Source organism: Dendrobates tinctorius, unplaced genomic scaffold, assembly GCF_039654945.1.
Source record: "Dendrobates tinctorius isolate UK_male_01 unplaced genomic scaffold, ASM3965494v1 ptg000538l, whole genome shotgun sequence".
In the NCBI taxonomy this organism is placed as follows: Eukaryota; Metazoa; Chordata; class Amphibia; order Anura; family Dendrobatidae; genus Dendrobates; species Dendrobates tinctorius.
Window position 1 is genome coordinate 54713 of NW_027362197.1, and position 24867 is coordinate 79579.

Sequence of the window (24867 nt, forward strand, 5' to 3'; positions counted from 1 at the left end):
GCACCACCCTACATCTCCATCTGTCTACCACATACTCGTCCTCTCCACAGTGCTCACCACCCTACATCTCCTCCTCATCTCTGTCTACCACCTACCCATTTTTTCCACAGTGCTGCACCGCCCCACATCTCATCTCTGTCTACCACCTACCCATCCTCTCCACAGTGCTGCACCAACCCACATCTCCTCATCTCTGTCTACCACCTACCCATCCTTTCCACAGTGCTGCACCACCCTACATCTCCTCATCTCTGTCTACCGCCTACCCATCCTCTCCACAGTGCTGCACTGCCCTACATCTCCTCCTCATCTGTCTACTGCCTACCCGTCCTCGCCACAGTGCTGCACCACCCTACATCTCCTCATCTCTGTCTACCACCTACCCGTCCTCGCCACAGTGCTCCACCACCCTACATCTCCTCCTCATCTCTGTCTACCGCCTACCCATCCTCTCCACAGTGCTGCACTGCCCTACATCTCCTCATCTCTGTCTACCACCTACCCATCCTCTCCACAGTGCTGCACCACCCTACATCTCTCATCTCTGTCTACCACCTACCCATCCTCTCCACAGTGCTGCACCACCCTACATCTCCTCATCTCTGTCTACCGCCTACCCATCCTCTCCACAGTGCTGCACTGCCCTACATCTCCTCCTCATCTGTCTACTGCCTACCCGTCCTCGCCACAGTGCTGCACCACCCTACATCTCCTCATCTCTGTCTACCACCTACCCATCCTCTCCACAGTGCTGCACCACCCTACATCTCCTCATCTCTGTCTACCACCTACCCATCCTCTCCACAGTGCTGCACCACCCTACATCTCCTCCTCATCTCTGTCTACCACCTGCCCATCCTCGCCACAGTGCTGAACCACCCTACATCTCCTCATCTGTCTACCGCCTACCCTTCCTCGCCACAGTGCTGCACCACCCTACATCTCCTCATCTCTGTCTACCGCCTACCCATCTCCACAGTGCTGCACCGCCCTACATCTCCTCCTCATCTGTCTACCACCTACCTGTCCTCTCCACAGTGCTGCACCACCCTACATCTCCATCTGTCTACCATCTACCCGTCCTCTCCACAGTGCTCACCACCCTACATGTCCTCCTCATCTCTGTCTACCACCTTCCTGTCCTCTCCACAGTGCTGCACCGCCCTACATATCCTCCTCATCTCTGTCTACCACCTACCCATTTTCTCCACAGTGCTGCACCGCCCTACATCTCCTCCTCATCTCTGTCTACCACCTACCCGTCCTCTCCACAGTGCTGCACCGCCCTACATATTATCCTCCCGATCTCTGTCTACCACCTACCCATTTTCTCCACAGTGCTGCACCGCCCTACATCTCCTCATTTCTGTCTACCACCTACCCATCCTCTCCACAGTGCTGCACCGCCCTACATCTCCTCCTCATCTGTCTACCACCTACCCATCCTCTCCACAGTGCTGCACCACCCTACATCTCCTCATCTCTGTCTACCACCTACCCATCCTCTCCACAGTGCTGTACCGCCCTACATCTCCTCATCTGTCTACCAACTACCCGTCCTCTCCACAGTGCTGCACCGCCCTACATATTATCCTCCTGATCTCTGTCTACCACCTACCCATTTTCTCCACAGTGCTGCACCGCCCTACATCTCCTCCTCATCTCTGTCTACCACCTTCCTGTCCTCTCCACTGTGCTGCACCGCCCTACATCTACTCATCTCTGTCTACCACCTACCCGTCCTCTCCACAGTGCTGCACCGCCCTACATATTATCCTCCTGATCTCTGTCTACCACCTACCCATTTTCTCCACAGTGCTGCACCACCCTACATCTCCTCCTCATCTCTGTCTACCACCTACCCGTCCTCTCCACAGTGCTGCACCGCCCTACATATTATCCTCCTGATCTCTGTCTACCACCTACCCATTTTCTCCACAGTGCTGCACCGCCCTACATCTCCTCCTCATCTCTGTCTACCACCTACCCATCCTCTCCACAGTGCTGCACCGCCCTACATCTCCTCATCTCTGTCTACCACCTACCCTTCCTCTCCACAGTGCTGCACCGCCCTACATCTCCTCCTCATCTGTCTACCACCTACCCGTCCTCTCCACAGTGCTGCACCGCCCTACATCTCCTCCTCATCTGTCTACCAACTACCTGTCCTCTCCACAGTGCTGCACCACCCTACATCTCCATCTGTCTACCACCTACCCGTCCTCTCCACAGTGCTGCACTGCCCTACATCTCCTCATCTCTGTCTACCACCTACCCATCCTCTCCACAGTGCTACACCGCCCTACATCTCCTCCTCATCTGTCTACCACCTACCCGTCCTCTCCACAGTGCTGCACCCCCCTACATCTCCTCCTCATCTGTCTACCACCTACCTGTCCTCTCCACAGTGCTGCACCACCCTACATCTCCATCTGTCTACCACATACTCGTCCTCTCCACAGTGCTCACCACCCTACATCTCCTCCTCATCTCTGTCTACCACCTACCCATTTTTTCCACAGTGCTGCACCGCCCCACATCTCATCTCTGTCTACCACCTACCCATCCTCTCCACAGTGCTGCACCAACCCACATCTCCTCATCTCTGTCTACCACCTACCCATCCTTTCCACAGTGCTGCACCACCCTACATCTCCTCATCTGTCTACCACCTACCCGTCCTCGCCACAGTGCTGCACCACCCTACATCTCCTCCTCATCTCTGTCTACCGCCTACCCATCCTCTCCACAGTGCTGCACTGCCCTACATCTCCTCATCTCTGTCTACCACCTACCCATCCTCTCCACAGTGCTGCACCACCCTACATCTCTCATCTCTGTCTACCACCTACCCATCCTCTCCACAGTGCTGCACCACCCTACATCTCCTCATCTCTGTCTACCGCCTACCCATCCTCTCCACAGTGCTGCACTGCCCTACATCTCCTCCTCATCTGTCTACTGCCTACCCGTCCTCGCCACAGTGCTGCACCACCCTACATCTCCTCATCTCTGTCTACCACCTACCCATCCTCTCCACAGCGCTGCACCACCCTACATCTCCTCATCTCTGTCTACCACCTACCCATCCTCTCCACAGTGCTGCACCACCCTACATCTCCTCCTCATCTCTGTCTACCACCTGCCCATCCTCGCCACAGTGCTGAACCACCCTACATCTCCTCATCTGTCTACCGCCTACCCGTCCTCGCCACAGTGCTGCACCACCCTACATCTCCTCATCTCTGTCTACCGCCTACCCATCTCCACAGTGCTGCACCGCCCTACATCTCCTCCTCATCTGTTTACCACCTACCTGTCCTCTCCACAGTGCTGCACCACCCTACATCTCCATCTGTCTACCATCTACCCGTCCTCTCCACAGTGCTCACCACCCTACATGTCCTCCTCATCTCTGTCTACCACCTTCCTGTCCTCTCCACAGTGCTGCACCGCCCTACATATCCTCCTCATCTCTGTCTACCACCTACCCATTTTCTCCACAGTGCTGCACCGCCCTACATCTCCTCCTCATCTCTGTCTACCACCTACCCGTCCTCTCCACAGTGCTGCACCGCCCTACATATTATCTTCCCGATCTCTGTCTACCACCTACCCATTTTCTCCACAGTGCTGCACCGCCCTACATCTCCTCATTTCTGTCTACCGCCTACCCATCCTCTCCACAGTGCTGCACCGCCCTACATCTCCTCCTCATCTGTCTACCACCTACCCGTCCTCTCCACAGTGCTGCACCGCCCTACATCTCCTCATCTGTCTACCACCTACCTGTCCTCTCCACAGTGCTGCACCACCCTACATCTCCATCTATCTACCACCTACCCATCCTCTCCACAGTGCTGCACCGCCCTACATCTCCTCATCTCTGTCTACCACCTACCCATCCTCTCCACAGTGCTGCACCACCCTACATCTCCTCATCTGTCTACCACCTACCCGTCCTCTCCACAGTGCTGCACCGCCCTACATCTCCTCATCTGTCTACCACCTACCTGTCCTCTCCACAGTGCTGCACCACCCTACATCTCCTCCTCATCTCTGTCTACCACCTACCCATTTTCTCCACAGTGCTGCACCGCCCTACATCACCATCTGTCTACCATCTACCTGTCCTCTCCACAGTGCTCACCACCCTACATGTCCTCCTCATCTCTGTCTACCACCTTCCTGTCCTCTCCACAGTGCTGCACCGCCCTATATATCCTCCTCATCTCTGTCTACCACCTACCCATTTTCTCCACAGTGCTGCACCGCCCTACATCTCCTCCTCATCTCTGTCTACCACCTACCCGTCCTCTCCACAGTGCTACACCGCCCTACATCTCCTCATCTCTGTCTACCACCTACCCGTCCTCTCCACAGTGCTGCACCGCCCTACATATTATCCTCCTGATCTCTGTCTACCACCTACCCATTTTCTCCACAGTGCTGCACCGCCCTACATCTCCTCCTCATCTCTGTCTACCACCTACCCGTCCTCTCCACTGTGCTGCACCGCCCTACATCTCCTCATCTCTGTCTACCACCTACCCGTCCTCTCCACAGTGCTGCACCGCCCTACATATTATCCTCCTGATCTCTGTCTACCACCTACCCATTTTCTCCACAGTGCTGCACCGCCCTACATCTCCTCATCTGTCTACCACCTACCCGTCCTCTCCACAGTGCTGCACCGCCCTACATCTCCTCATCTGTCTACCACCTACCCGTCCTCTCCACAGTGCTGCACCGCCCTACATCTCCTCCTCATCTGTCTACCACCTACCCGTCCTTTCCACAGTGCTGCACCACCCTACATCTCCATGTCTACCACCTACCCATCCTCTCCACAGTGCTGCACCACCCTACATCTCCTCATCTCTGTCTACCACCTACCCATCCTCTCCACAGTGCTGCACCGCCCTACATCTCCTCATCTGTCTACCACCTACCCGTCCTCTCCACAGTGCTGCACCGCCCTACATCTCCTCCTCATCTGTCTACCACCTACCTGTCCTCTCCACAGTGCTGCACCACCCTACATCTCCATCTGTCTACCACCTACCCGTCCTCTCCACAGTGCTCACCACCCTACATCTCCTCCTCATCTCTGTCTACCACCTACCCATTTTCTCCACAGTGCTGCACCGCCCTACATCTCCTCATCTCTGTCTACCACCTACCCGTCCTCTCCACAGTACTGCACCGCCCTACATATTATCCTCCTGATCTCTGTCTACCACCTACCCATTTTCTCCACAGTGCTGCACCGCCCTACATCTCCTCCTCATCTCTGTCTACCACCTTCCTGTCCTCTCCACAGTGCTGCACCGCCCTACATCTCCTCCTCATATCTGTCTACCACCTTCCTGTCCTCTCCACAGTGCTGCACCGCCCTACATCTACTCCTCATCTCTGTCTACCACCTACCCGTCCTCTCCACAGTGCTGCACCGCCCTACATATTATCCTCCTGATCTCTGTCTACCACCTACCCATTTTCTCCACAGTGCTGCACCGCCCTACATCTCCTCATCTCTGTCTACCACCTACCCATCCTCTCCACAGTGCTGCACCGCCCTACATCTCCTCATCTCTGTCTACCACCTACCCATCCTCTCCACAGTGCTGCACCGCCCTACATCTCCTCCTCATCTGTCTACCACCTACCCGTCCTCTCCACAGTGCTGCACCGCCCTACATCTCCTCCTCATCTGTCTACCACCTACCTGTCCTCTCCACAGTGCTGCACCACCCTACATCTCCATCTGTCTACCACCTACCCATCCTCTCCACAGTGCTGCACCGCCCTACATCTCCTCATCTCTGTCTACCACCTACCCATCCTCTCCACAGTGCTGCACCGCCCTACATCTCCTCCTCATCTGTCTACCACCTACCCGTCCTCTCCACAGTGCTGCACCGCCCTACATCTCCTCCTCATCTGTCTACCACCTACCTGTCCTCTCCACAGTGCTGCACCACCCTACATCTCCATCTGTCTACCACCTACCCGTCCTCTCCACAGTGCTCACCACCCTACATCTCCTCCTCATCTGTCTACCACCTACCCATTTTCTCCACAGTGCTGCACCGCCCTACATCTCCTCATCTCTGTCTACCACCTACCCGTCCTCTCCACAGTGCTGCACCACCCTACATCTCCTCATCTGTGTCTACCACCTACCCGTCCTCTCCACAGTGCTGCACCACCCTACATCTCCTCATCTCTGTCTACCACCTACCCATCCTCTCCACAGTGCTGCACCACCCTACATCTCCTCATCTGTCTACCACCTACCCATCCTCGCCACAGTGCTGCACCACCCTACATCTCCTCATCTCTGTCTACCACCTACCCATCCTCTCCACAGTGCTGCACCACCCTACATCTCCTCCAAATCTGTCTACCACCTACCCGTCCTCTCCACAGTGCTGCACCCCCCTACATCTCCTCATCTCTGTCTACCACCTACTCGTCCTCTCCACAGTGCTGCTCCACCCTACATCTCCTCATCTCTGTCTACCACCTACCCGTCCTCTCCACAGTGCTGCACCACCCTACATCTCCTCCTCATCTGTGTCTACCACCTACCCGTCCTCTCCACAGTGCTGCACCACCCTACATCTCCTCATCTCTGTCTACCACCTACCCATCCTCGCCACAGTGCTGCACCACCCTACATCTCCTCATCTCTGTCTACCACCTACGCATCCTCTCCACAGTGCTGCACCACCCTACATCTCCTCCTCATCTGTCTACCACCTACCCATCCTCGCCACAGTGCTGCACCACCCTACATCTCCTCATCTCTGTCTACCACCTACCCATCCTCTCCACAGTGCTGCACCACCCTACATCTCCTCCTCATCTGTCTACCACCTACCCGTCCTCCACAGTGCTGCACCCCCCTACATCTCCTCATCTCTGTCTACCACCTACTCGTCCTCTCCACAGTGCTGCACCACCCTACATCTCCTCATCTCTGTCTACCTCCTACCCGTCCTCTCCACAGTGCTGCACCACCCTACATCTCCTCCTCATCTGTGTCTACCACCTACCCGTCCTCTCCACAGTGCTGCACCACCCTACATCTCCTCATCTCTGTCTACCACCTACCCATCCTCTCCACAGTGCTGCACCACCCTACATCTCCTCATCTCTGTATACCACCTACCCATCCTCTCCACAGTGCTGCACCACCCTACATCTCCTCCTCATCTATCTACTACCTACCCATCCTCTCCACAGTGCTGCACCACCCTACATCTCCTCATCTCTGTCTACCACCTACCCATCCCCTCCACAGTGCTGCACCACCCTACATATCATTCCTGTCTACCACCTACCCATCCTCTCCACAGTGCTGCACCACCCTACATCTCCTCATCTCTGTCTACCACCTACCCATCCTCTCCACAGTGCTGCACCACCCTACATCTCCTCATCTGTCTACCACCTACTCGTCCTCTCCACAGTGCTGCACCCCCCTACATCTCCTCATCTCTGTCTACCACCTACTCGTGCTCTCCACAGTGCTGCACCGTCCTACATCTCCTCATCTCTGTCTACCACCTATCCGTCCTCTCCACAGTGCTGCACCACCCTACATCTCCTCATCTCTGTCTACCACCTACCCATCCTCTCCACAGTGCTGCACCACCCTACATCTCCTCATCTCTGTCTACCACCTACCCATCCTCTCCACAGTGCTCCACCACCCTACATCTCCTCCTCATCTGTCTACCACCTACCCATCCTCTCCACAGTGCTGCACCACCCTACATCTCCTCATCTCTGTCTACCACCTACCCATCCTCTCCACAGTGCTGCACCACCCTACATATCATTCCTGTCTACCACCTACCCATCCTCTCCACAGTGCTGCACCACCCTACATCTCCTCATCTCTGTCTACCTCCTACCCGTCCTCTCCACAGTGCTGCACCACCCTACATCTCCTCATCTCTGTCTACCACCTACCCATCCTCTCCACAGTGCTGCACCACCCTACATATCATTCCTGTCTACCACCTACCCATCCTCTCCACAGTGCTGCACCACCCTACATCTCCTCCTCATCTCTGTCTACCACCTACCCATCCTCGCCACAGTGCTGCACCACCCTACATCTCCTCATCTCTGTCTACCACCTACCCATCCTCTCCACAGTGCTGCACCACCCCACATCTCCTCATCTCTGTCTACCACCTACCCATCCTCTCCACAGTGCTGCACCACCCCACATCTCCTCATCTCTGTCTACCACCTACCCATCCTCTCCACAGTGCTGCACCACCCTACATCTCCTCCTCATCTGTCTACCACCTACCCGTCCTCGCCACAGTGCTGCACCACCCTACATCTCCTCATCTCTGTCTACCGCCTACCCATCCTCTCCACAGTGCTGCACTGCCCTACATCTCCTCATCTCTGTCTACCACCTACCCATCCTCTCCACAGTGCTGCACCACCCTACATCTCCTCATCTCTGTCTACCACCTACCCATCCTCTCCACAGTGCTGCACCACCGTACATCTCCTCATCTCTGTCTACCGCCTACCCATCCTCTCCACAGTGCTGCACTGCCCTACATCTCCTCCTCATCTGTCTACCGCCTACCCGTCCTCGCCACAGTGCTGCACCACCCTACATCTCCTCATCTCTGTCTACCACCTACCCATCCTCTCCACAGTGCTGCACCACCCTACATCTCCTCATCTCTGTCTACCACCTACCCATCCTCTCCACAGTGCTGCACCACCCTACATCTCCTCCTCATCTCTATCTACAACCTACCCATCCTCGCCACAGTGCTGAACCACCCTACATCTCATCTGTCTACCGCCTACCCGTCCTCGCCACAGTGCTGCACCACCCTACATCTCCTCATCTCTACCACCTACCCGTCCACCCCACAGTGCTGCACTGCCCTACATCTCATCTCTGTCTACCACCTACCCATCCTCTCCACAGTGCTGCACTGCCCTACATCTCCTCATCTCTGTCTACCACCTACCCATCCTCTCTACAGTGCTGCACTGCCCTACATCTCCTCATCTCTGTCTACCGCCTACCCATCTCCACAGTGCTGCACCGCCCTACATCTCCTCCTCATCTGTCTACCACCTACCTGTCCTCTCAACAGTGCTGCACCACCCTATATCTCCATCTGTCTACCATCTACCCGTCCTCTCCACAGTGCTCACCACCCTACATGTCCTCCTCATCTCTGTCTACCACCTTCCTGTCCTCTCCACAGTGCTGCACCGCCCTACATATCCTCCTCATCTCTGTCTACCACCTACCCATTTTCTCCACAGTGCTGCACCCCCCTACATCTCCTCCTCATCTCTGTCTACCACCTACCCGTCCTCTCCACAGTGCTGCACCACCCTACATATTATCCTCCTGATCTCTGTCTACCACCTACCCATTTTCTCCACAGTGCTGCACCTCCCTACATCTCCTCATCTCTGTCTACCACCTACCCATCCTCTCCACAGTGCTGCACCGCCCTACATCTCCTCCTCATCTGTCTACCACCTACCCGTCCCCTCCACAGTGCTGCACCGCCCTACATCTCCTCATCTGTCTACCACCTACCTGTCCTCTCCACAGTGCTGCACCACCCTACATCTCCATCTGTCTACCACCTACCCATCCTCTCCACAGTGCTGCACCGCCCTACATCTCCTCATCTCTGTCTACCACCTACCCATCCTGTCCACAGTGCTGCACCGCCCTACATCTCCTCCTCATCTGTCTACCACTTACCCGTCCTCTCCACAGTGCTGCACCGCCCTACATCTCCTCCTCATCTGTCTACCACCTACCTGTCCTCTCCACAATGCTGCACCACCCTACATCTCCTCCTCATCTCTGTCTACCACCTACCCATTTTCTCCACAGTGCTGCACCGCCCTACATCTCCATCTGTCTACCATCTACCCGTCCTCTCCACAGTGCTCACCACCCTACATGTCCTCCTCATCTCTGTCTACCACCTTCCTGTCCTCTCCACAGTGCTGCACCGCCCTACATATCCTCCTCATCTCTGTCTACCACCTACCCATTTTCTCCACAGTGCTGCACCGCCCTACATCTCCTCCTCATCTCTGTCTACCACCTACCCGTCCTCTCCACAGTGCTGCACCGCCCTACATCTCCTCCTCATCTCTGTCTACCACCTACCCGTCCTCTCCACAGTGCTGCACCGCCCTACATATTATCCTCCTGATCTCTGTCTACCACCTACCCATTTTCTCCACAGTGCTGTACCGCCCTACATCTCCTCATCTCTGTCTACCACCTACCCATCCTCTCCACAGTGCTGCACCGCCCTACATCCCCTCATCTGTCTACCACCTACCCGTCCTCTCCACAGTGCTGCACCGCCCTACATCTCCTCCTCATCTGTCTACCACCTACCCGTCCTCTCCACAGTGCTGCACCACCCTACATCTCCATCTGTCTACCACCTACCCATCCTCTCCACAGTGCTGCACCGCCCTACATATTATCCTCCTGATCTCTGTCTACCACCTACCCATTTTCTCCACAGTGCTGCACCGCCCTACATCTCCTCCTCATCTCTATCTACCACCTTCCTGTCCTCCACAGTGCTGCACTGCCCTACATCTCCTCCTCATCTCTGTCTACCACCTTCCTGTCCTCTCCACAGTGCTGCACCGCTCTACATCTCCTCCTCATCTCTGTCTACCACCTACCCGTCCTCTCCACAGTGCTGCACCGCCCTACATATTATCCTCCTGATCTCTGTCTACCACCTACCCATTTTCTCCACAGTGCTGCACCGCCCTACATCTCCTCCTCATCTCTGTCTACCACCTACCCATCCTCTCCACAGTGCTGCACCGCCCTACATATTATCCTCCTGATCTCTGTCTACCACCTACCCATTTTCTCCACAGTGCTGCACCGCCCTACATCTCCTCCTCATCTCTGTCTACCACCTACCCATCCTCTCCACAGTGCTGCACAACCCTACATCTCCTCCTCATCTGTCTACCACCTACCCGTCCTCTCCACAGTGCTGCACCGCCCTACATCTCCTCCTCATCTGTCTACCACCTACCTGTCCTCTCCACAGTGCTGCACCACCCTACATCTCCATCTGTCTACCACCTACCCGTCCTCTCCACAGTGCTCACCACCCTACATCTCCTCCTCATCTCTGTCTACCACCTACCCATTTTTTCCACAGTGCTGCACCGCCCCACATCTCCTCATCTCTGTCTACCACCTACCCATCCTCTCCACAGTGCTGCACCACCCCACATCTCCTCATCTCTGTCTACCACCTACCCATCCTCTCCACAGTGCTGCACCACCCTACATCTCCTCCTCATCTGTCTACCACCTAACCGTCCTCGCCACAGTGCTGCACCACCCTACATCTCCTCCTCATCTCTGTCTACCGCCTACCCGTCCTCGCCACAGTGCTGCACCACCCTACATCTCCTCATCTCTGTCTACCACCTACCCATCCTCTCCACAGTGCTGCACCACCCTACATCTCCTCATCTCTGTCTACCACCTACCCATCCTCTCCACAGTGCTGCACCACCCTACATCTCCTCCTCATCTCTGTCTACCACCTACCCATCCTCGCCACAGTGCTGAACCACCCTACATCTCATCTGTCTACCGCCTACCCGTCCTCGCCACAGTGCTGCACCACCCTACATCTCCTCATCTCTGTCTAACGCCTACACATCTCCACAGTGCTGCACCGCCCTACATCTCCTCCTCATCTGTCTACCACCTACCTGTCCTATCAACAGTGCTGCACCACCCTACATCTCCATCTGTCTACCATCTACCCGTCCTCTCCACAGTGCTCACCACCCTACATGTCCTCCTCATCTCTGTCTACCACCTTCCTGTCCTCTCCACAGTGCTGCACCGCCCTACATATCCTCCTCATCTCTGTCTACCACCTACCCATTTTCTCCACAGTGCTGCACCGCCCTACATCTCCTCATCTCTGTCTACCACCTACCCATCCTCTCCACAGTGCTGCACCGCCCTACATCTCCTCCTCATCTGTCTACCACCTACCCGTCCTCTCCACAGTGCTGCACCGCCCTACATCTCCTCATCTGTCTACCACCTACCTGTCCTCTCCACAGTGCTGCACCACCCTACATCTCCATCTGTCTACCACCTACCCATCCTCTCCACAGTGCTGCACCGCCCTACATCTCCTCCTCATCTGTCTACCACTTACCCGTCCTCTCCACAGTGCTGCACCGCCCTACATCTCCTCCTCATCTGTCTACCACCTACCTGTCCTCTCCACAATGCTGCACCACCCTACATCTCCTCCTCATCTCTGTCTACCACCTACCCATTTTCTCAACAGTGCTGCACCGCCCTACATCTCCATCTGTCTACCATCTACCCGTCCTCTCCACGGTGCTCACCACCCTACATGTCCTCCTCATCTTGTCTACCACCTTCCTGTCCTCTCCACAGTGCTGCACTGCTCTACATATCCTCCTCATCTCTGTCTACCACCTACCCGTCCTCTCCACAGTGCTGCACCGCCCTACATATTATCCTCCTGATCTCTGTCTACCACCTACCCATTTTCTCCACAGTGCTGCACCGCCCTACATCTCCTCCTCATCTCTGTCTACCACCTACCCATCCTCTCCACAGTGCTGCACCGCCCTACATCTCATCTCTGTCTACCACCTACCCATCCTCTCCACAGTGCTGCACAACCCTACATCTCCTCCTCATCTGTCTACCACCTACCCGTCCTTTCCACAGTGCTGCACCGCCCTACATCTCCTCCTCATCTGTCTACCACCTACCTGTCCTCTCCAAAGTGCTGCACCACCCTACATCTCCATCTGTCTACCACCTACCCGTCCTCTCCACAGTGCTCACCACCCTACATCTCCTCCTCATCTCTGTCTACCACCTACCCATTTTTTCCACAGTGCTGTACCGCCCCACATCTCCTCATCTCTGTCTACCTCCTACCCATCCTCTCCACAGTGCTGCACCACCCCACATCTCCTCATCTCTGTCTACCACCTACCCATCCTCTCCACAGTGCTGCACTTCCCTACATCTCCTCCTCATCTGTCTACCACCTACCCGTCCTCGCCACAGTGCTGCACCACCCTACATCTCCTCCTCATCTCTGTCTACCGCCTACCCATCCTCTCCACAGTGCTGCACTGCCCTACATCTCCTCATCTTTGTCTACCACCTACCCATCCTCTCCACAGTGCTGCACCACCCTACATCTCCTCATCTCTGTCTACCACCTACCCATCCTCTTCACAGTGCTGCACCACCCTACATCTCCTCATCTCTGTCTACCGCCTACCCATCCTCTCCACAGTGCTGCACTGCCCTACATCTCCTCCTCATCTGTCTACCGCCTACCCGTCCTCGCCACAGTGCTGCACCACCCTACATCTCCTCATCTCTGTCTACCACCTACCCATCCTCTCCACAGTGCTGCACCACCCTACATCTCCTCATCTCTGTCTACCACCTACCCATCCTCTCCACAGTGCTGCACCACCCTACATCTCCTCCTCATCTCTGTCTACCACCTACCCATCCTCGCCACAGTGCTGAACCACCCTACATCTCATCCGTCTACCGCCTACCCGTCCTCGCCACAGTGCTGCACCACCCTACATCTCCTCATCTCTGTCTAACGCCTACCCATCTCCACAGTGCTGCACCGCCCTACATCTCCTCCTCATCTGTCTACCACCTACCTGTCCTCTCAACAGTGCTGCACCACCCTACATCTCCATCTGTCTACCATCTACCCGTCCTCTCCACAGTGCTCACCACCCTACATGTCCTCCTCATCTCTGTCTACCACCTTCCTGTCCTCTCCACAGTGCTGCACCGCCCTACATATCCTCCTCATCTCTGTCTACCACCTACCCATTTTCTCCACAGTGCTGCACCGCCCTACATCTCCTCATCTCTGTCTACCACCTACCCATCCTCTCCACAGTGCTGCACAGCCCTACATCTCCTCCTCATCTGTCTACCACCTACACGTCCTCTACACAGTGCTGCACCGCCCTACATCTCCTCATCTGTCTACCACCTACCTGTCCTCTCCACAGTGCTGCACCACCCTACATCTCCATCTGTCTACCACCTACCCATCCTCTCCACAGTTCTGCATCGCCCTACATCTCCTCATCTCTGTCTACCACCTACCCATCCTCTCCACAGTGCTGCACCGCCCTACATCTCCTCCTCATCTGTCTACCACTTACCCGTCCTCTCCACAGTGCTGCACCGCCCTACATCTCCTCCTCATCTGTCTACCACCTACCTGTCCTCTCCACAATGCTGCACCACCCTACATCTCCTCCTCATCTCTGTCTACCACCTACCCATTTTCTCCACAGTGCTGCACCGCCCTACATCTCCATCTGTCTACCATCTACCCGTCCTCTCCACAGTGCTCACCACCCTACATGTCCTCCTCATCTTGTCTACCACCTTCCAGTCCTCTCCACAGTGCTGCACTGCCCTACATATCCTCCTCATCTCTGTCTACCACCTACCCATTTTCTCCACAGTGCTGCACCGCCCTACATCTCCTCCTCATCTCTGTCTACCACCTACCAGTCCTCTCCACAGTGCTGCACCGCCCTACATCTCCTCCTCATCTCTGTCTACCACCTACCCGTCCTCTCCACAGTGCTGCACCGCCCTACATATTATCCTCCTGATCTCTGTCTACCACCTACCCATTTTCTCCACAGTGCTGCACCGCCCTACATCTCCTCATCTCTGTCTACCACCTACCCATCCTCTCCACAGTGCTGCACCGCCCTACATCTCCTCCTCATCTGTCTACCACCTACCCGTCCTCTCCACAGTGCTGCACCGCCCTACATCTCCTCCTCATCTGTCTACTACCTACCCGTCCTCTCCACAGTGCTGCACCACCCTACATCTCCATCTGTCTACCACCTACCCATCCTCTCCACAGTGCTGCACCGCCCTACATCTCCTCATCTCTGTCTACCACCTACCCATCCTCTCCACAGTGCTGCACCGCGCTACATCTCCTCCTCTGTCTACCACCTACCCGTCCTCTCCACAGTGCTCACCACCCTACATCTCCTCCTCATCTCTGTCTACCACCTACCCATTTTCTCCACAGTGCTGCACCGCCCTACATCTCCTCCTCATCTCTGTCTACCACCTTCCTGTCCTCTCCACAGTGCTGCACCGCCCTACATCTCCTCCTCATCTCTGTCTACCACCTTCCTGTCCTCTCCACAGTGCTGCACCGCCCTACATCTACTCCTCATCTCTGTCTACCACCTACCCGTCCTCTCCACAGTGCTGCACCGCCCTACATATTATCCTCCTGATCTCTGTCTACCACCTACCCATTTTCTCCACAGTGCTGCACCGCCCTACATCTCCTCATCTCTGTCTACCACCTACCCGTCCTCTCCACAGTGCTGCACCGCCCTACATATTATCCTCCTGATCTCTGTCTACCACCTACCCATTTTCTCCACAGTGCTGCACCGCCCTACATCTCCTCCTCATCTCTGTCTACCACCTACCCAATCCTCTCCACAGTGCTGCACCGCCCTACATCTCCTCATCTCTGTCTACCACCTACCCATCCTCTCCACAGTGCTGCACCGCCCTACATCTCCTCCTCATCTGTCTACCACCTACCTGTCCTCTCCACAGTGCTGCACCACCCTACATCTCCATCTGTCTACCACCTACCCATCCTCTCCACAGTGCTGCACCGCCCTACATCTCCTCATCTCTGTCTACCATCTACCCATCCTCTCCACAGTGCTGCACCGCCCTACATCTCCTCTTCTGTCTACCACCTACCTGTCCTCTCCACAGTGCTGCACCGCCCTACATCTCCTCCTCATCTGTCTACCACCTACCTGTCCTCTCCACAGTGCTGCACCACCCTACATCTCCATCTGTCTACCACCTACCCGTCCTCTCCACAGTGCTCACCACCCTACATCTCCTCCTCATCTCTGTCTACCACCTACCCATTTTCTCCACAGTGCTGCACGGCCCTACATCTCCTCATCTCTATCTACCACCTACCCGTCCTCTCCACAGTGCTGCACCGCCCTACATATTATTCTCCTGATCTCTGTCTACCACCTACCCATTTTCTCCACAGTGCTGCACCACCCTAAATATCATTCCTGTCTACCACCTTCCTGTCCTTTCCACAGTTCTGCACCGCCCTACATATCATTCCTGTCTACCACCTACCCATCCTCTCCACAGTGCTGAACCACCCTACATCTCATCTGTCTACCGCCTACCCGTCCTCGCCACAGTGCTGCACCACCCTACATCTCCTCATCTCTGTCTAACGCCTACCCATCTCCACAGTGCTGCACCGCCCTACATCTCCTCCTCATCTGTCTACCACCTACCTGTCCTCTCAACAGTGCTGCACCACCCTACATCTCCATCTGTCTACCATCTACCCGTCCTCTCCACAGTGCTCACCACCCTACATGTCCTCCTCATCTCTGTCTACCACCTTCCTGTCCTCTCCACAGTGCTGCACCGCCCTACATATCCTCCTCATCTCTGTCTACCACCTACCCATTTTCTCCACAGTGCTGCACCGCCCTACATCTCCTCATCTCTGTCTACCACCTACCCATCCTCTCCACAGTGCTGCACAGCCCTACATCTCCTCCTCATCTGTCTACCACCTACACGTCCTCTACACAGTGCTGCACCGCCCTACATCTCCTCATCTGTCTACCACCTACCTGTCCTCTCCACAGTGCTGCACCACCCTACATCTCCATCTGTCTACCACCTACCCATCCTCTCCACAGTTCTGCACCGCCCTACATCTCCTCATCTCTGTCTACCACCTACCCATCCTCTCCACAGTGCTGCACCGCCCTACATCTCCTCCTCATCTGTCTACCACTTACCCGTCCTCTCCACAGTGCTGCACCGCCCTACATCTCCTCCTCATCTGTCTACCACCTACCTGTCCTCTCCACAATGCTGCACCACCCTACATCTCCTCCTCATCTCTGTCTACCACCTACCCATTTTCTCCACAGTGCTGCACCGCCCTACATCTCCATCTGTCTACCATCTACCCGTCCTCTCCACAGTGCTCACCACCCTACATGTCCTCCTCATCTTGTCTACCACCTTCCTGTCCTCTCCACAGTGCTGCACTGCCCTACATATCCTCCTCATCTCTGTCTACCACCTACCCATTTTCTCCACAGTGCTGCACCGCCCTACATCTCCTCATCTCTGTCTACCACCTACCAGTCCTCTCCACAGTGCTGCACCGCCCTACATCTCCTCCTCATCTCTGTCTACCACCTACCCGTCCTCTCCACAGTGCTGCACCGCCCTACATATTATCCTCCTGATCTCTGTCTACCACCTACCCATTTTCTCCACAGTGCTGCACCGCCCTACATCTCCTCATCTCTGTCTACCACCTACCCATCCTCTCCACAGTGCTGCACCGCCCTACATCTCCTCCTCATCTGTCTACCACCTACCCGTCCTCTCCACAGTGCTGCACCGCCCTACATCTCCTCCTCATCTGTCTACTACCTACCCGTCCTCTCCACAGTGCTGCACCACCCTACATCTCCATCTGTCTACCACCTACCCATCCTCTCCACAGTGCTGCACCGCCCTACATCTCCTCATCTCTGTCTACCACCTACCCATCCTCTCCACAGTGCTGCACCGCGCTACATCTCCTCCTCTGTCTACCACCTACCCGTCCTCTCCACAGTGCTCACCACCCTACATCTCCTCCTCATCTCTGTCTACCACCTACCCATTTTCTCCACAGTGCTGCACCGCCCTACATCTCCTCCTCATCTCTGTCTACCACCTTCCTGTCCTCTCCACAGTGCTGCACCGCCCTACATCTCCTCCTCATCTCTGTCTACCACCTTCCTGTCCTCTCCACAGTGCTGCACCGCCCTACATCTACTCCTCATCTCTGTCTACCACCTACCCGTCCTCTCCACAGTGCTGCACCGCCCTACATATTATCCTCCTGATCTCTGTCTACCACCTACCCATTTTCTCCACAGTGCTGCACCGCCCTACATCTCCTCCTCATCTCTGTCTACCACCTACCCAATCCTCTCCACAGTGCTGCACCGCCCTACATCTCCTCATCTCTGTCTACCACCTACCCATCCTCTCCACAGTGCTGCACCGCCCTACATCTCCTCCTCATCTGTCTACCACCTACCTGTCCTCTCCACAGTGCTGCACCACCCTACATCTCCATCTGTCTACCACCTACCCATCCTCTCCACAGTGCTGCACCGCCCTACATCTCCTCATCTCTGTCTACCATCTACCCATCCTCTCCACAGTGCTGCACCGCCCTACATCTCCTCTTCTGTCTACCACCTACCTGTCCTCTCCACAGTGCTGCACCGCCCTACATCTCCTCCTCATCTGTCTACCACCTACCTGTCCTCTCCACAGTGCTGCACCACCCTACATCTCCATCTGTCTACCACCTACCCGTCCTCTCCACAGTGCTCACCACCCTACATCTCCTCCTCATCTCTGTCTACCACCTACCCATTTTCTCCACAGTGCTGCACCGCCCTACATCTCCTCATCTCTATCTACCACCTACCCGTCCTCTCCACAGTGCTGCACCGCCCTACATATTATTCTCCTGATCTCTGTCTACCACCTACCCATTTTCTCCACAGTGCTGCACCACCCTAAATATCATTCCTGTCTACCACCTTCCTGTCCTTTCCACAGTTCTGCACCGCCCTACATATCATTCCTGTCTACCACCTACCCATCCTCTCCACAGTGCTGCACCGCCCTACATATTATCCTCCTGATCTCTGTCTACCACCTACTCATTTTCTCCACAGTGCTGCACTGCCCTACATCTCCTCATCTCTGTCTACCACCTACCCGTCTTCTCCACAGTGCTGCACCGCCCTACATATTATCCTCCTGATCTCTGTCTACCACCTACCCATTTTCTCCACAGTGCTGCACCAACCTACATCTCCTCATCTCTGTCTACCACCTACTCGTCCTCTCCACAGTGCTGCACCGCCCTATATCTCCTCCTCATCTCTGTCTACCACCTACTCGTCCTCTCCACAGTGCTGCACCACCCTACATCTCCTCATCTCTGTCTACCACCTACCCGTCTTCTCCACAGTGCTGCACCGCCCTACATATTATCCTCCTGATCTCTGTCTACCACCTACCCATTTTCTCCACAGTGCTGCACCACCCTACATCTCCTCCTCATCTGTCTACCACCTACTCGTCCTCTCCACAGTGCTGCACCGCCCTACATCTCCTCCTCATCTGTCTACCACCTACTCGTCCTCTCCACAGTGCTGCACCGCCCTACATCTCCTCCTCATCTGTCTACCACCTACTCGTCCTCTCCACAGTGCTGCACCGCCCTACATCTCCTCCTCATCTCTGTCTACCACCTACCCGTCTTCTCCACAGTGCTGCACCGCCCTACATATTATCCTCCTGATCTCTGTCTACCACCTACCCATTTTCTCCACAGTGCTGCACCACCCTACATCTCCTCCTCATCTGTCTACCACCTACTCGTCCTCTCCACAGTGCTGCACCGCCCTACATCTCCTCCTCATCTGTCTACCACCTACTCGTCCTCTCCACAGTGCTGCACCGCCCTACATCTCCTCCTCATCTCTGTCTACCACCTACCCGTCTTCTCCAGTGCTGCACCGCCCTACATATTATCCTCCTGATCTCTGTCTACCACCTACCCATTTTCTCCACAGTGCTGCACCACCCTACATCTCCTCCTCATCTGTCTACCACCTACTCGTCCTCTCCACAGTGCTACACCGCCCTACATCTCCTCCTCATCTCTGTCTACCACCTACTCATCCTCTCCACAGTGCTGCACCACCCTACATCTCCTCCTCATCTCTGTCTACCACCTACTCGTCCTCTCCACAGTGCTGCACCGCCCTACATCTCCTCCTCATCTCTGTCTACCACCTACTCATACTCTCCACAGTGCTGCACCACCCTACATCTCCTCCTCATCTCTGTCTACCACCTACCTGTCCTCTCCACAGTGCTGCACCACCCTACATCTCCTCCTCATCTCTGTCTACCACCTTCCTGTCCTCTCCACAGTGCTGCACCACCCTATATCTCAGCTGGATGGATGGACCATACATAACAGCACGTTCTACCTATTGTGCCCCCCATCTCCTCATAGATTGTAGCAGGACTCTTGCTCCTCTTGTAACTGGTGATCTGTGTTACTTTGTGATATCTTTGTCTGTACAAGCCCTTTCTTATTGTACAGCGCTGCAGAATATGTTGGCGCTATAGAAATAACATTCTTATTATTGTTATGGGGACTGTGTTTGTAGAAGATTGCCGCGGTGCAATCAGTAGTTATCACACCATTTGCCAGCTGCTCTGTAGGGATCATTGTCTCGGTATGGGGGGGTACGGTGTGAAAACTTACTGCCAGGCGTCGTTCCTCCTCCTCGTGCTGCCTCCGAATGGCTGCCTGCTCCTTCGCCTTCTTCTTGACTTCCTGCTGGTGCTCATACTTGCTGAATAATTGTCTGGGTGGTCGCACACTGTACTTCTGGGGACTTTTAAGTGGTAACGATGCACAGCTCTGAAATGGAGTAATAGTGCAGATATGAAGATGACTGAGGACATGGGAGCAACACATATGGGGGAAGTGGGAGACACCGTGCCGCCTGGTCGGGCAGCCAGGACCCTCGCAGTCATAGCCCCCCATACCCTCCACACCTGGCTTTGGTCTCACCTCTTGCGGTGTGTTCAGTACGGGGCAGGCTTCTTCACGTTCATCCATGAGGCACATTTTGCGAGTGGCATATCCGCTAACACAATAGGCATCGTATCCATCGCCCAGCAGCAAAGAGCAGAGCAACACGCTGAAATCAAAGCAACTTCCTCTCTGCTCCCGCAGAACAGAGAACGAGGAGGAGAGGCAGAGCGGCTGTGAGCAAGAAGGACCGGGAGAAAAGCCTCAATGAGAGACAACCAATATACAGGGAAGAGAGGCGAGGCAGAGAGAGGCGAGGGGACCGAGAGAGAGGTGAGGCGGCGGAGAGGGAGAGGAGAGGGAATTGAGAGGGAGAGAGGTGAGGTGACAGATGTGAGGGAGAGAGGCGAGGCCGCAGAGAGGGAGACGTGAGGGAGAGAGGTGAGGGGACAAAGACATGATGGAGAGAGGCGAGAGGACCAGAGACATGAGGGAGAGAGGCGAGGGGACCGAGAGAGAGGTGAGGCGGCGGAGAGGGAGAGGAGAGGGAATTGAGAGGGAGAGAGGTGAGGTGACAGATGTGAGGGAGAGAGGCGAGGCCGCAGAGAGGGAGACGTGAGGGAGAGAGGTGAGGGGACAAAGACATGATGGAGAGAGGCGAGAGGACCAGAGACATGAGGGAGAGAGGCGAGGGGACCGAGAGAGAGGTGAGGCGGCGGAGAGGGAGAGGAGAGGGAATTGAGAGGGAGAGAGGTGAGGTGACAGATGTGAGGGAGAGAGGCGAGGCCGCAGAGAGGGAGACGTGAGGGAGAGAGGTGAGGGGACAAAGACATGATGGAGAGAGGACCAGAGACATGAGGGAGAGAGGCGAGGGGACCGAGAGAGAGGTGAGGCGGCGGAGAGGGAGAGGAGAGGGAATTGAGAGGGAGAGAGGTGAGGTGACAGATGTGAGGGAGAGAGGCGAGGCCGCAGAGAGGGAGACGTGAGGGAGAGAGGTGAGGGGACAAAGACATGATGGAGAGAGGCGAGAGGACCAGAGACATGAGGGAGAGAGGCGAGGGGACCGAGAGAGAGGTGAGGCGGCGGAGAGGGAGAGGAGAGGGAATTGAGAGGGAGAGAGGTGAGGTGACAGATGTGAGGGAGAGAGGCGAGGCCGCAGAGAGGGAGACGTGAGGGAGAGAGGTGAGGGGACAAAGACATGATGGAGAGAGGACCAGAGACATGAGGGAGAGAGGCGAGGGGACCGAGAGAGAGGTGAGGCGGCGGAGAGGGAGAGGAGAGGGAATTGAGAGGGAGAGAGGTGAGGTGACAGATATGAGGGAGAGAGGCGAGGGGACAAAGACATGATGGAGAGAGGCGAGAGGACCAGAGACATGAGGGAGAGAGGAGACCGAGAAGGAGAGAGATGTGAGGGGACCGAGAGAGAGAGGTGAGGCGGCAGAGACATGAGGGAGAGATGTGAGGGGACAGACGAAAGGGACAGAGGTGAGAGGACAGGCATGAAGAAGAGGGGTGAGGGGACAGGCGTGAGGGAGAGAGGCGAGGGGACAGGCGTGAGGGAGAGAGGCGAGGGGACAGGCGTGAGGGAGAGAGGCGAGGGGACAGATGTGAGGGAGAGAGGCGAGGGGACAGGCGTGAGGGAGAGAGGCGAGGGGACAGATGTGAGGGAGAGAGGCGAGGGGACAGGCGTGAGGGAGAGAGGCGAGGGGACAGGCGTGAGGGAGAGAGGCTAGGGGACAGATGTGAGGGAGAGAGGCGAGGGGACAGGCGTGAGGGAGAGAGGCGAGGCCGTCATGAAGGAAAGAGGCGAGGGGACAAAGTCATGAGGGAGTGAGGTGAGGGGACAGACATGAGGGAGAGAGGCGAGGCCGCAGAGATGGAGACATGAGGGAGAGAGGTGAGGGGACAAAGACATAATGGAGAGAGGTGAGGGGACAGACATGAGGGAGAGAGGCGAGGGGACAGATGTGAGGGAGAGAGGCGAGGCCGCAGAGAGGGAGACGTGAGGGAGAGAGGTGAGGGGACAAAGACATGATGGAGAGAGGCGAGGGGACCAGAGACATGAGGGAGAGAGGCGAGGGGACCGAGAGAGAGGTGAGGCGGCGGAGAGGGAGAGGAGAGGGAATTGAGAGGGAGAGAGGTGAGGTGACAGATGTGAGGGAGAGAGGCGAGGCCGCAGAGAGGGAGATGTGAGGGAGAGAGGCGAGGGGACAAAGACATGATAGAGAGAGGCGAGAGGACCAGAGACATGAGGGAGAGAGGAGAGGAGACCGAGAAGGAGAGAAAGGTGAGGGGACCGAGAGAGAGAGGTGAGGCGGCAGAGAGGGAGAGAGGCGAGGGGACAGAGACATGAGGGAGAGATGTGAGGGGATAGGCGTGAAGGAGAGAGGTGAGGGGACAGACGAAAGGGACAGTGGTGAGAGGACAGGCATGAAGAAGAGGGGTGAGGGGACAGGCGTGAGGGAGAGAGGCGAGGGGACAGGCGTGAGGGAGAGAGGCGAGGGGACAGGCGTGAGGGAGAGAGGCGAGGGGACAGACGTGAGGGAGAGAGGCGAGGCCATCATGAAGGAGAGAGGCGAGGGGACAAAGCCATGAGGGAGTGAGGTGAGGGGACAGACATGAGGGAGAGAGGCGAGGCCGCAGAGATGGAGACATGAGGGAGAGAGGTGAGGGGACAAAGACATAATGGAGAGAGGTAAGAGGACCAGAGACGTGAGGGAGAGAGGAGAGGAGACCGAGAGAGAGAGAGGTGAGGCGTCAGAGAAGGACAGAGGAGAGGGAATTGAGAGGGAGAGAGGCGAGGGGACAGAGACATGAGGGAGAGAGGCGAGGCGGCAGACATGAGGGAGAGAGGCGAGGGGACAGGCGTGAAGAAGAGGGGTGAGGGGACAGGCGTGAAGAAGAGGGGACAGGCGTGAAGGACAGAGGTGAGGGGATAGACGTGAGGGAGAGAGGTGAGGGGACAGAAGTGAGGGAGAGAGGCGAGGGGACAGACGTGAGGGAGAGAGGCGAGGGGACAGACGTGAGGGAGAGAGGCGAGGGGACAGACATGAGGGAGAGAGGTGAGGGGACAGACAGGAGGGAGAGAGGTGAGGGGACAGACATGAGGGAGAGAGGTGAGGGGACAGACATGAGGGAGAGAGGTGAGGGGACAGACATGAGGGAGAGAGGTGAGGGGACAAAGACATGAGGGAGAGAGGTGAGGGGACAGACATGAGGGAGAGAGACGAGGCTGCAGAGATGGAGACATGAGGGAGAGAGGTGAGGGGACAAAGACATAATGGAGAGAGGCAAGAGGACCAGAGACATGAGGGAGAGAGGAGAGGAGACCGAGAAGGAGAGAGGCGAGGGGACCGAGAGAGAGAGGTGAGGCGGCAGAGAGGGACAGTGGAGAGGGAATTGAGAGGGAGAGAGGCGAAGGGACAGAGACATGAGGGAGAGAGGTGAGGGGATAGGTGTGAAGGAGGTAGGTGAGGGGACAGGCGTGAAGAAGAGGGGTGAGGGGACAGGCGTGAAGGAGAGAGGCGAGGGGACAGATGTGAGGGAGAGAGGCGAGAGGACCAGAGACGTGAGGGAGAGAGGCGAGAGGACCAGTGACTGAGGGACAGAGGCGAGGGGACAAAGACATGAGGGAGAGAGGCAAGAGGACCAGAGACGTGAGGGAGAGAGGTGAGGGAACCAGAGACGTGAGGGAGAATGGCTAGGGAACAGAGAGTGAGGCGAAGAAACAGAGATGGAGAGTGGCTAGGGGACAGAGTGAGGCGAGGAGACAGAGAGGGAGAGTGGCAGGAGAGAGGTGAGGGGACAGAGTGAGACAAGCGACAGAGAGGACCGAGAGGGATAGAAGCGAGGGGAGAGAGGAACAAGTGACAGAGAGGGAGAGAGGCGAGGGGACAGAGTGAGACAATCGACAGAGAGGGAGAAAAGCAAGGTGACAGAGTGAGACAAGCGACAGAGAGGCGAGGGGACCGAGAGGGAGAGAGGCGTGGGGATAGGGGCAAGAGGGAGAGAGGAGAGGGGACAGAGACATGAGGGGGACAGA

General features: G+C 56.2%; 1 protein-coding gene across 2 annotated transcripts in view; it reads right to left on the minus strand.

Annotated features, from left to right (window-relative positions):
- Window positions 1-24867, minus strand: part of DRC7 (dynein regulatory complex subunit 7) — an 86207-nt gene that overhangs the window by 42522 nt on the left and 18818 nt on the right. For both annotated transcript variants that reach the window (XM_073565090.1, XM_073565091.1), the window contains 2 exons: window positions 20865-21059; window positions 20553-20711 (listed from right to left, as the gene is read on the minus strand). In XM_073565090.1, the coding sequence (XP_073421191.1) occupies window positions 20553-20711; window positions 20865-21059 (354 nt within the window). The remainder of the gene's footprint in view (window positions 1-20552; window positions 20712-20864; window positions 21060-24867) is intronic.